This window comes from Lepidochelys olivacea, assembly GCF_965140295.1.
Source record: "Lepidochelys olivacea isolate rLepOli2 genome assembly, chromosome: 17".
Classification (NCBI taxonomy): Eukaryota; Metazoa; Chordata; order Testudines; family Cheloniidae; genus Lepidochelys; species Lepidochelys olivacea.
In genome coordinates this window covers 16,478,327-16,493,627 of record NC_140427.1, presented here as the reverse complement: position 1 = coordinate 16,493,627, position 15,301 = coordinate 16,478,327, and the positions used below count along the sequence as shown (strand labels likewise).

The 15,301-nt window shown below is 46.3% G+C and overlaps 1 protein-coding gene across 2 annotated transcripts in view; it reads left to right on the top strand.

The window, feature by feature from the left end:
- CLIP2 (CAP-Gly domain containing linker protein 2) overlaps positions 1-14,977 on the top strand; it is a 122,674-nt gene extending 107,697 nt beyond the window's left edge. For both annotated transcript variants that reach the window (XM_084651109.1, XM_084651108.1), the window contains 4 exons: positions 29-188; positions 1,989-2,174; positions 8,340-8,402; positions 9,742-14,977. In XM_084651109.1, the coding sequence (XP_084507235.1) occupies positions 29-188; positions 1,989-2,174; positions 8,340-8,402; positions 9,742-9,753 (421 nt within the window). In that variant the 3' untranslated portion in view covers positions 9,754-14,977. The remainder of the gene's footprint in view (positions 1-28; positions 189-1,988; positions 2,175-8,339; positions 8,403-9,741) is intronic.
- Positions 14,978-15,301: the final 324 nt, after the last annotated feature.

The following is a 15,301-nucleotide window of genomic DNA, read 5'->3' as shown; positions in this document are numbered from 1 at the left end:
TGTGACGTTCTCCCCATCCCTCCCTCAGGAGCCTGAATGAGCTGCGAGCTTTGCTACTGGAAGCAAACCGTCACTCGCCCGGGCCAGAGCGGGACCTGAGCCGAGAAGTGCACAAAGCAGAATGGAGACTGAAAGAGCAGAAACTCAAAGACGACATCAAAGGCCTGAGAGAAAAGCTGATAGTTCTGGTGAGAGCAAGATGCCCCCATCCTTGCTGGTTGGCACAGGTGTCTGGGAGGGCGTCACCTAGCTCCTGGTCTTTGGAGGGTAAATGTGTGTGGCAGAACAGACAAACATGGGAAGGACTTTTCACAGCCTGGGGATTCTTTTGGTATCGTTGAATTTGCCCTAATTTTGTGAATTTTGCTGTCATTCAGCAAATTACACTGGGGCTTCCTTTGGTGTCTTGTGTATGTGAACCCAGTCTAAGAGGTGCTGGCTGACTGCAACTCCCACTGGGTGTGGTCCTGGGAGTTTCAGCGATCCCTCATCTCCGAGGGCAGGGCATGCAGAAAAACATAAGAACCTCAGTGTTCCAAACTGCCTGATGTTTTTCAAGTGCATTCATTTTTGCGTGCCCAATTTAAGACGCCCCAAATAGGCCTCAACTTCCAGGGGCAAGCATTCGTAATTCTCTGAAAATTGGGCCCCTGTGAAGTGTCTCAGATTGGGCACCCAATAATGGAGATGTTGGAAATGACTAGTCACTTTTGAACTTTTATCCAGATGGAGGCCTGGTTGCTAATGGAAAGTGCTGTCTGCTGATAGCAAATCCTTGCAAAATTGTCATGCTGGAAAGCAGGCACTGTCATTTTATTGTGAAATGACAAAATACAGATTATGACAATACGGAGCCTATGATCTTCCTTCACAGCCACACTGCTTTGTTCATAGTACGTTATATCTTTGACAGAGGAACCATCTCAAACTGTGTATGTCAGCTGGGGCATAGTTTAGCATGCACCTAGTAAGAGTAATCCTAAGTGATCTCAGTCCTTCGTCAATGTTTGCTGTCCCCTTTGTTTTAGAGCTGTGCCATACAGCTGTACTTACAGAGAGCTGTGCATTTATATTCATTTCACCCGGATTACCAACCCCAGATGTAAAAAAAAAAAAAAAAAAATCTTGAATCAAGCCCTGGAAAGTCGTGATTTTATTAAAAAAAAATGTTTTCAATTTGCCTTTTTTCTCTGAGCCTTTAGGATGCACCTGGGTCTTTTTTTCTTTTTCTTTTTTTCATCTTTTCTCTGCAGCTGTGATGGCTAGAAACTGATTTTTTTTTTAATGTTGAGATTCTCATGTAATCACATGCCTCCGGAAGCTGGGGCTTTAAGAAAAACACCAAATACCATGAGACTCATAATAAAATTGTGAAAGTTATCTTGTTTTAACGGTGTAAAATGGCAGGCACGCTTACCATGCTGTATAAATAATATAATCTGCATAACAGAGGCCTCACATACCTACACTTATTTTCAAGGGATTGTTTAAAAAAAATCTTGGCAATGCTTCCTTTCCATCTCAAGCAATAGCTGGAGTCATTTTGTATTATATATTCGTTGCAAGACGTCAGATTTCCTAAAATAAAATAGTAGGAGAAGAATAGGAAGAAAATACAAAGTTGCTCGTTTCCCCCTGTTGTTTATTCCTCGATAAGGAGATAGAGGAAGAGCCGAGTGGACAAGAAGAGCTAATGAGACGTAATGATTTTTTTCAGATCTAGATTTGTGATTCCTGTAGACTGCAGCGACCTCTAGAGGAGGAGACTTAAGTAATTGACTGAACTCGGCTAGTAACAAATCTGAGCAGCCCCTTGTTGCATTTAATACTTTGTTCTCTCCAACCTTGCTGTCTGCTCTGATCCGTTACTGAAACCAGAGTCTGGCACAAGTCACTCTCAAATGTACTCTGCCCCTAGTTCCTATGTGTCTATCAGAGTCTAACCTGCTTCCCTGCTTTTTTTTCTTTTTTTACCTTTATATGTCAAGGATAAAGAGAAATCGGTAACAGATCAAAGGCGGTACTCCCTGATTGACCCTTCATCAGAGACTGAGGTTCTCCGGCTGCAGCACCGACTGATCAGCACGGAGGACGTCCTGCGGAATGCACTGGAGCAGGGTCAGCAAATGGAGAAACTCATGGAGGCCATGAGAAGTTCTTCAGAGAAAACACAGGTAGTGCACTCCCCCCACTGGAGCAGCGAGTTACCTGATTGCTCGCGCCATGGCAGCCATGTGCCCAGAGCAATGCTCTGATGGGGCCCCACACCACCAAGGAAATCAAAGTGGTGCTGTAGGTCGTGATTCAGTAGATAGCCCTCTTCCCTCTGACAGAACAAAGCATCACAGGGGTGCAGTGTTCGCTACAGATTCTGTCTTTCAGATGAGGTCTAAAACCAACTGCATGACTCTGTGTGGATCATTAAAGATCCTCTGGCACTCTTCACAAGAACCAGGTGTTAGTCCCAGTATCCTGTGCCAAATTACAGTTGACCTATTTAAATGGTAACTTCACGTGTATTTCTTCATTTCATGTGGGTATAGCATTGATTTCCTTTCTTATGCTGTAAATATGGTGCTGCTGGATGGTTTTTACACATCTACTAGGCTTCACACCAGAGTTGGCTGCATTCATGGGTATAGAAAGGGACTATATGTGCGTGGGTGGGTGGGTATGTCTACACTTCAGGCTGGACGGGGTAATATCGGTGCTAGCTCTTAATGAGCTAACCCACTAAAAAATAGCAGCGTAGCCATGGCGACATCAGCAGCAGGAGGGGCTAGCAGCCTGACTATGTACCTATGGTCTCAGATGGGAGCGTACTCAGATGGCTAGACCCTCCTGCCGCATGCGCTGATGTGGCTACACTTATACTGTTCACACTCTAGGTCGATCAGAGCAAGCGTGGGTATGTCTCCTCAAGGTGGGGATTACACCTCCAAAGTGGAGCCAGGCCCTGTCTATCTGTATCTAGATGGGAATAACCACTGGGAACAGCCTAATAAATGTTTTCTTTCTAGCAGTGACCCTGGCTGGGTTTTCACTTGGCCTAATGGGGAGAGAGAGAGACTTACTTTTTCTCTTGGTTTATATTAATGCACTGTTCCTGGCCTATAAGCTAAGACTATTTTTTCATTGTTTATCTCCTTTAAAATGGTACATGAAAAGTGAAAAATACAGATTTAGGTCATCCCTCTTCTTTGTTCTCATCAGAATTCACTTTCCCTGCCGCCCATCAGCACACACTTCTTCAGTTTCCAAGTGCTTTAATAGAGATCCATCTGGGAAAGGTTTTTCCGTCTCTCTTGCCAGTTTCCTCAGAACTCTTGGACTGTACCTGACTCGAGGGGTTGGTCAGCTGCTCTCAAACACCTGCAACCGAATCCTTCTGATTTCCTCCAGTACTTCCTTTGCCTCCCCTGGGAAATTTAGAAGTGCTTCCAGCATCTCTCCTACATCCTCTGCTGTGAGAGCGGAGGCTGAGAATCCATTTAATTTATCTTGGCATGCTCCAACCTTTTCTGTCATTTACCCTTAGTGTATCTGAGACCTGGGAGCTGCTTCTGTGGAAAGGCCCTGGTATTTACATTAAGCTCTTTCATTCTCTATCTTTTGCTTTTCGGACCGCATTTTCTCTGAACTCAAGTCTACAATCAGTTTACATCTCTTGGAGGCCTGGTGTTTTTACACCTCACATGTGTTCCTTTGATTGAAAGTTTCCTCATTTACCTTGTCCTAAAAATGTTCATCTCTTACAGCAAGTGCATGCTGCTCATAATGCACATTCAGAAGGATACTTAATACTGCATGATATGACCTAACCATTACGCACAGAGGCTAGGGCCGTGGTTATTTTTTCCTCTCCCATGCTGTGCTGTTACAGGTCCAGGTACTTTATGGCAGGCAATCTGGACCAATGGATATCCTGCTTCTCTCCCCAAGTGCAGAACACCACAAAGTCTGCTGCAGGGACAGGGGCAGGGGTGGGATGGTTCATTTATTATCTGTATTGCAATAACACTCAGCGATCCCAATCGGAGACCTGGCTCCATTGTGCTAGGTGCAGTACAAACACACAATAAAAGGATGGCGCCTGCCCTGAAAACGAGACAAGTCTAAGACGAGAGTGCCGGGTTTGGCGTAGACAATTCCTCTGCACACAGAAGTGTGGTGAAATCAGCCACCTGCCTTGTGTGAAATAGAGCTGTGTATTTTTCATTCCGCACCACATGCCACAGCTGTAGTTATGGTGACAACTTTGTTGTTGTCCAAGACATAATGCAATCCTGGCAGTGTCTCCAGAGTGACTTTAGCTTCTGTTGTAACCACCATGTCTTAAACTGAAATGTGTCATGATGGATGGCTACAATACCCAGTGGTATGGTGGATATGTTCCCCCTTGGGAGGAATGCTAAACCCCGATGGTGCTAAGACATCTTCCCTTTCACTTTTCCTTCTCCAGAAATGGTCCAAAAATGGTATTTATTTTTGTTTTTCCTGAAAGGAGGAAATATCCCTGCAATTCTTGCACAGAGAAATCCCTCTCTCTTTCTTTTTCATAGAATAATTTTTACATGATTTTTTTACTTTACTCCATATCATTTATTTATATTACAATAGCACTTGGAGGCCCCCTCAGTGTGCTGGGTACTGTACACATACACACACGGAAAGAGTCAATCCCTGACCCCTGGAACTAACCATCTAAATAGACAGGACAAAGGGTGGCAGAAAGGAAATATCATCCCCAACTTATAGATGATAACTGAGGCACAAAGAGACTAAGGGCCAGATTTTTAAAGGTATTTAGGCATTGCTGTGCTCAGCATTGCAATGTCTAGCTGATTTAGGAGCCTAAATTTCATTTTCAAAAGGGATGAAGGCACTTAGGGGCCTTCCCATTGACATAGATGGTAGTTAGATTCCTTAGTGCCTAAATCCCTTTTGAAAATGAGATTTAAGCTCCTAAATCAGATGTTGCAACACTGCGTGCAGCAACACCTAAATACATTTAAAACCCTGGGCCTAAATGGCTCATTCAGAGTCACACAAAGAGCGTGCGGTGGGGTCAGGACTGAACCCCCATCTCCTGAGTTTCAGTGTGGGAAGTTCAGGGGAACTTGCTTAAACAAGGGTTTAAGGATAAGGCCAAGGACTGTGACCCCGTGAATGGAGACCAATGGGCACAATGGGATGAAACAATCATGGACTCTGGTTGTGCTTGGCTAGATACTGATTTTCAATGACAGGTTTCAGAGTAGCAGCCATGCTAGTTTGTATTCCCAAAAAGAAAAGGAGGACTTGTGGCACCTTAGAGACTAACCAATTTATTTGAGCATAAGCTTTCGTGAGCTACAGCTCACTTCATCGGATGTAAGCCCATTCCACGCTGCTCTCTCCCTGACCTACAGAAACAATCATCCCTAAAACACTGTAGCCATTTTGGGGGGATCCAGCTCACCGCTGTTTCCCCTTGTCTCTCAGCTGCACTGCCTTCACTTTGCAACACTCTAAAAAAGGAAATTGCTCATTACCACAAGATGCTGCTGCTTTCCCTTTGCGGGCTTATCAGCTGACATGCTCTGGACTCTCTTGACCGTGCATGACTGGCCTCACAATTAGACAAGGAGTTGCAGGAGCTGCGATGTAATATCACTGTCTCCATCTCATTGTCAAGTAATTGGCACTTTACTGTTGCTGTGGCCATGACTACAGCTAGGTATTAGCCTGTAATAAAAAATCTCCACATACTGCATGTCTTTGGAGACCCTGATCTCATAGCTTTTCAGGAAATGACAAGGATTTGGCACTCAAGCTTCTTCTCAAAGAATTGGTAATAATTGCTCTGGGAGATTTTATTTAGTTTCTAGCAAATTACATTCCAGTTTATTCATTCCCAGCGACCTTGTACTCGGCGAAGTTCACGTCTAATTTGTAATGTTGGATGCGGCTGCCACTCAAGGCACAGGCTGTGTGTCTTCTGCAGGGACTGGGGAATTTACTGTATTGCAGAAAAATGGAGTGCCCTGTAAATGCCGGTATAGAGTAACCTGGGACGTGACTCCGGAGTAATTGATTGCCATGCAAGAAGCAATACCAAGTGCAGTTAGGAATGATCACGGGGCAAATAGTTCCCTTCTAAAGGCTCAATCTGAATTTCTAGGATCTAAGCTTCCAAAACTCAGCCTGGCCTTTCTCTTCTCTCTAGCTGTGTCTGCCCGTAATCACTAGCTTCGTAGCCCTGATCCACTACTGGTTGTAGCAAGAGGGGAAGCTGTAGTGTAATGATAGTACCCGGAAAGATAATGGAGCAAATAATAAAGCAATCAATTTGCAAACATCTAGAAGGTAATAAGGTGATAAGTAACAGTCAGCATGGATTTGTCAAGAACAAATCATGTCAAACCAACCTGAGAGCTTTCATTGACAGGGTAACAAGCCTTGTGGATGGGGGGAAGTGGTAGATGTGGTATATCTTGACATTGGTAAAGCTTTTGATACTGTCTCATATGACCTTCTCATAAACAAACTAGGAAAATGCAACCTAGAGGGAGCTACTATAAGATGGGTGCAAAACTGGTTGGAAAATGGTCCCCAGAGAGTAGTTATCAGTGGTTCACAGTCATGCTGGAAGGGCAAAATGAGTGGGGTCCCGCAGGGATCAGTCCTGGGTCTGGTTCTGTTCAAAATCTTCATCAATGATTTAGATAATGGCATGGAGAGTACACTTATAAAGTTTGCGGATGATACCAAGCTGGGAGGGGTTGCAATTGCCTTGGAGGATAGGATAATAATTCAAAATGATCTGGATAAACTGGAGAAATGGTCTGAAGTAAACAGGATGAAATTTCATAAGGACAAATGCAAAGGACTCCACTTAGGAAGGAACAATCAGTTGCACACATACAAAATGGGAAATGACTGCCCAGGAAGGAGTACTGCGGAAAGGGATCGGAGGATCATAGTGGACCACAAGCTAAATATGAGTCAACAGCATTACACTGTTGCAAAAAAAGCGAACATCATTCTGGGGTGTATTAGCAGGAGTGTTGTAAGCAAGACACGAGAAGTAATTATTCTGTTCTACTCGGTGCTGATTAGGCCTCAACTGGAGTATTGTGTCCAGTTCTGGGCACCACGTTTCGGGAAGGATGTGGACAAATTGGAGAAAGTCCAGAGAAGAGCAACAAAAGTGATTAAAGGTCTAGAAAACATGACCTATGAGGGAAGACTGAAAAAATTGGGTCTGTTTAGTCTGGAAAAGAGAAGAGTGAGAGGGGACATGATAACCGTTTTCAATCACATAAAAGATTGTTACAGGGAGGAGGGAGAAAAATTGTTGTTCTTAACCTCTGGGGATAGGACAAGAAGCAATGGGCTTAAACTGCAGCAAGGGCAGTTTACTTTGGACATTAGGAAAAACTTCCTAACTGTCAGGGTGGTTAAGCTCTGGAATAAATTGTCTAGGGCGGTCGTGGACTCTCTGTTGGTAGAGGTTTTTAAGAGCAGGCTAGACAAACACCTGTCAGGGATGGTCTAGATAATACTTAGTCCTGCCATGAGTGCCGGGGACTGGACTAGATGACCTCTCGAGGTCCCTTCCAGTCCTATGATTCTGCGATCTAGTTAAAGCTCCAGAGCCCTGTCTCCACTGTAACATCCACCCGTGCTTCCGTCAGCAATGCTTTTGGTGGTGGATTCACAGCTGTCAATCTTGTCAGTGTAGAAAGGGCTCTGAATGAAAGCTGGCATGCCACAGCCATACGCTTCCAGCTGCTCCTGGCCCTCCTCTCCTGCTGGTTATATTGTAGTTGCAAAGGACGAGGGCCCTGTTCTCGCTGCTAGAGAGCCACGATCAGCGTTTGACTTGGCTGTCGTTTTTAAAGGTAGAAACCAAAGCCTATTCCGCCTGGCTGACTCATCTCTAGAGATGACAGGTGCTAAGTGGTGAACCCACACTCTTTCTGTAGTGCCTGGTATCCTGAAGAACTCAAAACACTTTGCAGATTAACAGATCCAACAGCATGAGGCAATGCTACCCAGGAGCTGAGTGCAAAGAATGGGACCTTGCCCAGTTGAAACTACAGGGGGAAATTCCATCTCTAGGAAGAATGCAATTACCCTTCCCCCCTGGGGGATTTGGCCAGGATCCAGAGGTTAAGAATCCCTTGCCAAGAGCACCATGGGATCTTTAAATTCTAATTTCCCAGCATGCAGCAGTTAATATCAGATCTGTATGAAGGGGAGTTAATTGTCACCTCAGATGTCAAAGCTTCTGGGGAGTTCGATGCTTTTTATCAGTGCCCATCTTCAACCATATCTCATCTGTTCTGTTACAGACTATTGGAAACTCGGGATCTGCTAATGGGATCCATCAACAGGATAAATCCCACAAGCAGGAGGTAGGTTATACAATACTGAGCTATTTGAATTAAAAAATGCCCAGGCAGGACCTCTTTCATGGGGTCTCTGCCGTGCCAGTGGCACGTCTCACACTGAGCTCATCCCCTGGAGCGTGGCTTTGACCATAATGTTCCACAGCAAGAACAGTTGGCTTTGCATAGCCCTCATTCCCAAGTGCACTAGAACCAATTCCCTGGAGCAGCTGCACCCGAGCTGGGACTGGCCTGAAACTGAAAGTACAGATTTCAGCTGTTGCTGGAAGCTTTGAAAACCTCTGGGTCCTAGAGCTTCCAATTTAAAAAAAAGAAAAGAAAAACCATGCAAAGAAATTGGTAATGTGCACACTGTGGTGCCTTGGACTATTGACCTGGTGCTGCTAAGAAGTTCCATATGCATCTTCTATATTGGACAGTTCTCCCAGATCAGCACTCATATGTCTCTCTTCACATGTCAGCACAAGTTAGAACCTTCCTCAGTTCATCAGATCTCTGTGTATTTCACAGTATGGACCATTATTGGGGGAGGCTTACTTTTATGCTCTCTCAGGTTCTCAGACCCGAGGGAGAAGGTCCAAGGTCTCAGAATTTTGTCTCTTCACTGGTAACATGGGTCAGATTGATTAAGTGCCTGGTACCTTGCAGTGGCATGGCCATTTCACCATGGTTGAAGATTGTCCTTGTATGCAGAAAAATGACCATCATCCCCTCTTCGGACTCCTTCTTCTGAAGCATTAGGGATGGCCATGACTGGAGATGGGACATTGGACAGGAAGGGCCAGTTCTCTGAGATGGCAGCAGGCGTTTTCTCTCTCAGATGCTTCACTGGCTGGTTCTTGCTCACATGCTCAGGGTCTAGGATTCGCCACGTGGGGGGGGTCAGGAAGGAATTTTCCCCTAGGTCAGATTGGCAGCCACCTTGCTAGGGAGGATGGTTTTGCCATCCTCTGCAGTGTGTGGGTGCAGGTCACTTGCCAGGGTTATCTGGGTTTTTCTTGCTTATGCATTTCCCTGTCTTTGCAGTGACCTTGTGCATTGGTGCACCTTGGTCCCCACTGTTCTCTGCCTGTGACACATAATGGTCAAGTCTCCTGTGGGCTGTAATACTTTGGTCTAATTTCAATTGTTGGGTTTAGTGTGCAGGTGCTGGATGGTGTTGGTGGCCTGTGATGGTGGACAGGAGATTAGACTAGATGAGCTGGCGATCCTATAACTGTATGGCTCTATGAAGTTTGCTGGCTTCTTTGGATAAATAGCCAAAGAGTCTGGTAATCTAGATTACCTTGATCACATATTCATTGCCAAGGCCTCTGTTTTCTTAACACAATCTCATTTCTTCCAGGAGAAGCACTGATCGAGAAGAAGAGGTGGAGAGGACCATTTCATGCCAGTATCTTCTGCACACCGACAGGAAAAGGATGCACCTCCTAAAGACTAGCAACAGTATTTTCACTTTAAAAACAGGACTGTTTATAATGTACTAACTGACCTAAGTAGGACAATCCCCTGGTTTGTATTTTCAAAGACGAGCATCATTCCAGAAGGAGCGGTATGGCAACCTACCTGTGTAAAGATCCTTTTGTTTTGCTTTCTTATCCATATCGGTTTTGAAGGTGGAATTTGTATTGGCCAAGTGGACCCTCCATTCATCCCACCTGAACAATGTGGTCTGGCTGAGAGCTGATGGTGGCTGAAACTTCATCAGTGTTTCCTAGAACCCTAGAGGAAACACAAAGCAGTTTGCTTGGGGCATTAGAAAATTCCTAAGTGTGCTCCCAAAGTCTGCACTCTCCCCGCCAGGTAATCCCTGTCCCTCTCCCCCACCCACCTGCGTAGTATGAAGAACTACAGAAAAGGGTTGGCTGAGCTGGCTGTGCTCAAGCCAGTCAGCGTGGATTGTAGAAGACAAGCTGTTGGGACAGTCTTCCCCCTTCCCAGCATAGAAGACCTCCCAGCCGTAGGCCACGGAGACTCCACTTAGTACTGTATGATAGCACAGGGGACACCTCATCTGATTTCAGGTGATATAATTTATTTCAGCTATTTCTGAGTCAGTGTTTACTCTGAGTTGAAGAAGGGGAGGGAGCCGCTGGCAGGGGTGAGTACAGGTCTCCTTAGCCTCTCTCCTCCGAGAGATCTCTTAGCAGGACCGGCTGTGCCGGGGCCCAGAGCCAGGACCCATGGGTGTGTTGTGGCATGTAGAGACGTACACAGCATCTGGCTAGAGCCTTTGTATGCCTGTTTGTGAGGGTCTGAGTAGAAAACACACACATAGGATGTAGTCACATCAGACAGATGCCTCTAGGCTCTGATCCCTCTCCACTGCTATCCACAGAATTGTAATCACTAGCTGGAAGAGATGGGCTAGCCTAGCATTAGGCTGCCTTGGCGTTGCCCCTACCATTCTCAGTTGTCTTTGGCTCTTCAGTACGATATCCGACGGGAGAGGGCTAACATGTTGCTGTGAGCATTCTTGCAAGAGTGCCTTATAACAGGGACTGAGGATGATATTGAAACAAAGGCCCCGTCTAGAGCAGAAGGCTCCAGCTGTAACCAGAGCAGATTTCTGTTCTTTCCTCTGTTTGCTGGGCACCTCAGACTCCCCCTACTTCTTGTAAGTGGGAGTTCGGGGTGCAGGTTTGGGCCCCAAAACAACACTGAGGGTCACATTTTTAAAGCAGGAGCTCCAAACCACGTGCACAGAAATCTAGGCACAACTGAGCACCCAGATTTGCACAAAAAACTGTTGCCATTGTGGGTGCAGAGAGCCAGTTGTGCACCTCTGTATCCATCTGCAATAACTGTCCATGCAGGAGGAGGAACCCCATTGCCTGTGTGTATTTGCACATGGAGTTGGTCCCTATTCCAAGGGCTGTATTCTAGCCTCAGTCTTTGCACTAAACTCCCATTGGGCTGAATGGGATGATACTTGGGTGGAGCGAGGGTAGAATATGGTACTAAGTGTCTGAGACAAACCCCTTGCTCTGAAAAGAAATATTCACCTTTCGATACCCTGGGACCATAGGGAGCAGCAGCAGATTCTTAGGCTCCATTCAAACCCCTGATGGGGATGGGGCAGCTTCCCAAGGGGGGCATCAGTACCTGGAATGTGGGGCAGGGCTTGGATTGACATATTGCAGCACCAGTGAAATGACTAATGTTTAATGGGCAATCTTCTGGTTCTGGGGTAGAAGAGGCTTGTCATGGAAACAAACGGCTGTTCTTGATGCTGTTTGATCCTTCCTCCCACCCTCCTCCAAGGGAATTAGTTGCAGAATCCCTTTTCAGAGGTACACGAATCAAATTGTTTCCTATTTCTCTGGAAATGCAGCATTTTGGCCATATTTACCATAATGCAGCCAAATGATGTAAGGTTGTGAACAGCTCAGTCTCTTCTCTGGGCATCCCTATGCCGCTCTGAAATGCCTAGATCAAGTCCACTGCTCTGCTCCTCTCTCCAGCTCTCTGCCGCACATCCTGGGCTAGTTCATGAGCTGGAGCTCCCGTGGACGTGGACAAGAGCTCCCAGCATGGCAGGACACGGCCGAGGTGTTGACTTCCTGTGAATCGGTGCCATTGCACATGAGCTGGGAATCTGGCCCTTGGTTTTCCTGTATGGTTTTTCTTCAGCCACTTTTGGCTACTCTGAAATTCTCCAGCCACCCAGAGTCTGGGGCAGCTCGAGGCAAACTGGGGAAGAGCTTTGCCCCACCCGTCCAAGTCTCCTGCACGAGGGAAGCCACTAGACCTCTTGCCGGGCGGTGAAATAGAGTTAGGCTCTTTTCACCTGGTGGGGATGGTGGACACTGGATCTGTTTCAATGGCTGAGATAAGGAGGTGGGTTCAGGAAAGTGAGGCATGTTAGGAGAAGAAGCCTAAATTTGGTTAATGAGTTCAGAGGGTTAACAGGAGTTCAGGTGGGACAGGTCCTGCTGTGTGGAACCAGCACCATCTACCTGCATAGAAGAACAAAGCACTAATCATTGCCTCAGGCTTGGATTTTCAAAGCGCCTAAGGGACTTAGGAACCAAAAGCCCATTGATAGACAGCCCAAGTGTGTAAAATGTCATAACCAAGCAAAACTAATATACAGCAGGAGGTGCCATTTTGATCATTTTGGGGTAGTATTTTCAAAAGCACCAAGCACTGGCCGCCTGACTCGGCTGCCTCTGAAATTAATGGTCAAACGCCCACTGACTTCAATGGGAGCAGTCAGGGCAGTGCCATGGGCTTTCGAAAATGCCTTCCAAGGCTTAGGGAAGGCAGCAGCCATGTGAATGCCCAGGAGTTTCTGGGACTTATCAAGTGGAAAAGCCGGGGGGGGGGTTGATTTTTTAATTAATCTGTATTTATTTTCCATCTAGTTTGCAAGTGACATGCCTCCGTTATTTAAAGAGGATTAAATAGCAACTTTCTGCATCGCTTTGCAACCCTCCTGCTTCCCCGGGTTCAAACAGGAGCTGCCCACTGGGAGGTGTGCACTGGGCCAGTCTTCTGCTGGTCTGAATGGGGCAAAGCTCTGAAGTGACTGGCACTGCCCTGATTGAAACCAGAGGAAAATTTGACCTATCAAGATATATCAGGCCAGTGCACCTAAGTCCATTCAGTTACGGGGAGAAGGGAGAAGAGAGCCTGCTTTGTAAGCTGGCTTTGACTATCTTCTCAGGATCTAATGCTCTCTAGGATATAACTGAGGGCATAGTCTTTAAGGGGAGAGTAGCCTTCCAGGGAAAGGCCTTACCACAGCAATGGGCTGCACTGAATCACACGCTGTCCCGCAGGCTCTGAGTTTCCCCTTTTGGAAAGAGATCTCTGCATAGAGAGAAACAGCGTGGGGCGAACCTATTCTCCTTGGACATGCCACAGCAGCCCCAGGCTCTGCCCCTGTGCACCCAGCCATATAGGATTAGCGCCCCATTTCCAGCTCGCCTTGCAGGCGGCAGAGTTACAACAGAAACAGATGCCCCTGCTCAGGAGAGCCCAGCCAGGAGCTGAATGCCTCTGGAATGCAGATTGCACAGGGTGCATTTCCTCCCTGTGCATCAGGGCCAGCATGAGGCCTGTGAAGTCCCGCAGAAGTGAAACAGGCACCGGAGACAGCGGCGAGGAATTTCCCTAGTGCCCACAGCTCATGCTGGCCCTCTGCTCAGGTGCTAGCTGCACCGGTAGATTTTAGGAGACCAAATTAGAAAGAAACCCAGAAAGTGACAAGTCAGAGGGTCCCCTTCCACCACATTTATTTATAAGCTTCTCGCTACTTTGGCCCAGATACAGTGGTACATAAAGTACTCTGCAACATTCTGTGTAACTGGCATCATCAGTATTTTCAGGGGGGAGGGGGTCCTCAAAGGGAAGTTATGCAGCCAACTCCCATTGGCAGTCAGTAGGAGTTGAGAGCCTAGCTCCCATTTGAAAATCTCTCCCATCAGCATTAATCCTAGTGATCTTGTTCAGAGCTTCAAATCTGAAGTAAGATAGGGGGCTGCTTTCTCCTCCGTGACCCCCACAGTTGTCTCCATTGCATGTTCCATGCTGGTATCACACCCAGGGCTGTGTGCAGAATATGCCTTCATGATCAACAACTGCAGTGTGGGTGAGAGGGGAGAATTTTCCCTCTACAGTCAAGGGGTCTTGCGTGAGAGCTAGTTGCTTGGAAAAGCAGTGCTGAGGTGTCTGGTCCACCCATGCACCCTTCCCATTCAAATAGCAATTAAGGGCCTGCACAGTGGTTGAATCTGTAGGAATTATGAGTCCACGCTGTTGAAAATTGGGACTTTCTATCCATTGTATTAGTTCAGTGGCTGGAAGAGTTTTTTGTTTTGTTTTCCCACTGAAGGCTGAGAAATTATCTGAAGAATAAAGTCTCCCTGCCAAATGGAGAGGCTCTTGAAGATCCAGATTAGCAACCTTTCCCCTCATCCTAGCTAAAGAGAAATCTTACAAGCATTTGGATGGCAGTACTGGCTTTAACCTTTTCAGAGTTCAGAAAAGTGAAGCGAACACACAGTCCCATGCTAATACCCATGGGTCCTAAATTAATAGCTAAGACATACCAGCTGCTGCCCCATCCCCTCCTCTGATCAGTTCCTTTGACTTTCAGTGGGTATGCATGATGGTTTCATGAAAACAAACAAAAAGATGCAACTGAAACCTTCACAAGATTCCAGTACCCTATTGTTACAGCAGCTTTTAGCGGTTCACCACTATCTTGTAGGGAATTATTAATCCACTAAAATCTATAGGCCTCCATGTAAGTTACCAGAATAAAGGCGATAGTAGATGTATAAATGGATGATAACATTTTACCCAGACAGTATGTATTACAATTTTGTAGCTTAGTCATTTTTTGGCTATCGAATTTTGTGAGTAAGATAAAAAAAAAAAACGGTTTGACTGCAAATGTTTATTTTGTTATTTGAGTCTTTTCCCTCCCCTTCCTATGTACAAACGCTGTACAAATCTGAGTCCACTGAGTGTAACTACAACAGATGTGTATTAATGTACCACAGACCCCAGTAGTGGCTTGCTAAAGTGTGGTGAGCTCATACTAAAATAATAAAACTTGTGGCTAAAGTCGGGCACGCCCGCCTCTTCCGTCCGAGAGAGCGCAGGCCCGGTGGTGCACGCTGGCTGGCAAATTGCCGGTCGGAATGTTAAAAGGTTCCTTCCCGACTGAGCAGACAAACGTCAGGGAAGGGATCATGCACATGGAAGGGGGGGCTTTGTGATCACAGGGCACCTCGCACCGAATTCAGGCCTGGCGAGAGTGATCTGGGTATCCTTCTTTGGGGCTGGATATTGCTAGACTTTATTGGATGGGCTGCGTGTCCCTGCTTCTGCTCCCATTGACCTCAATAGCAAAGCTCCCCCTGGCTTCAGTGGGAGCAGAAGTGAGTCCTGTG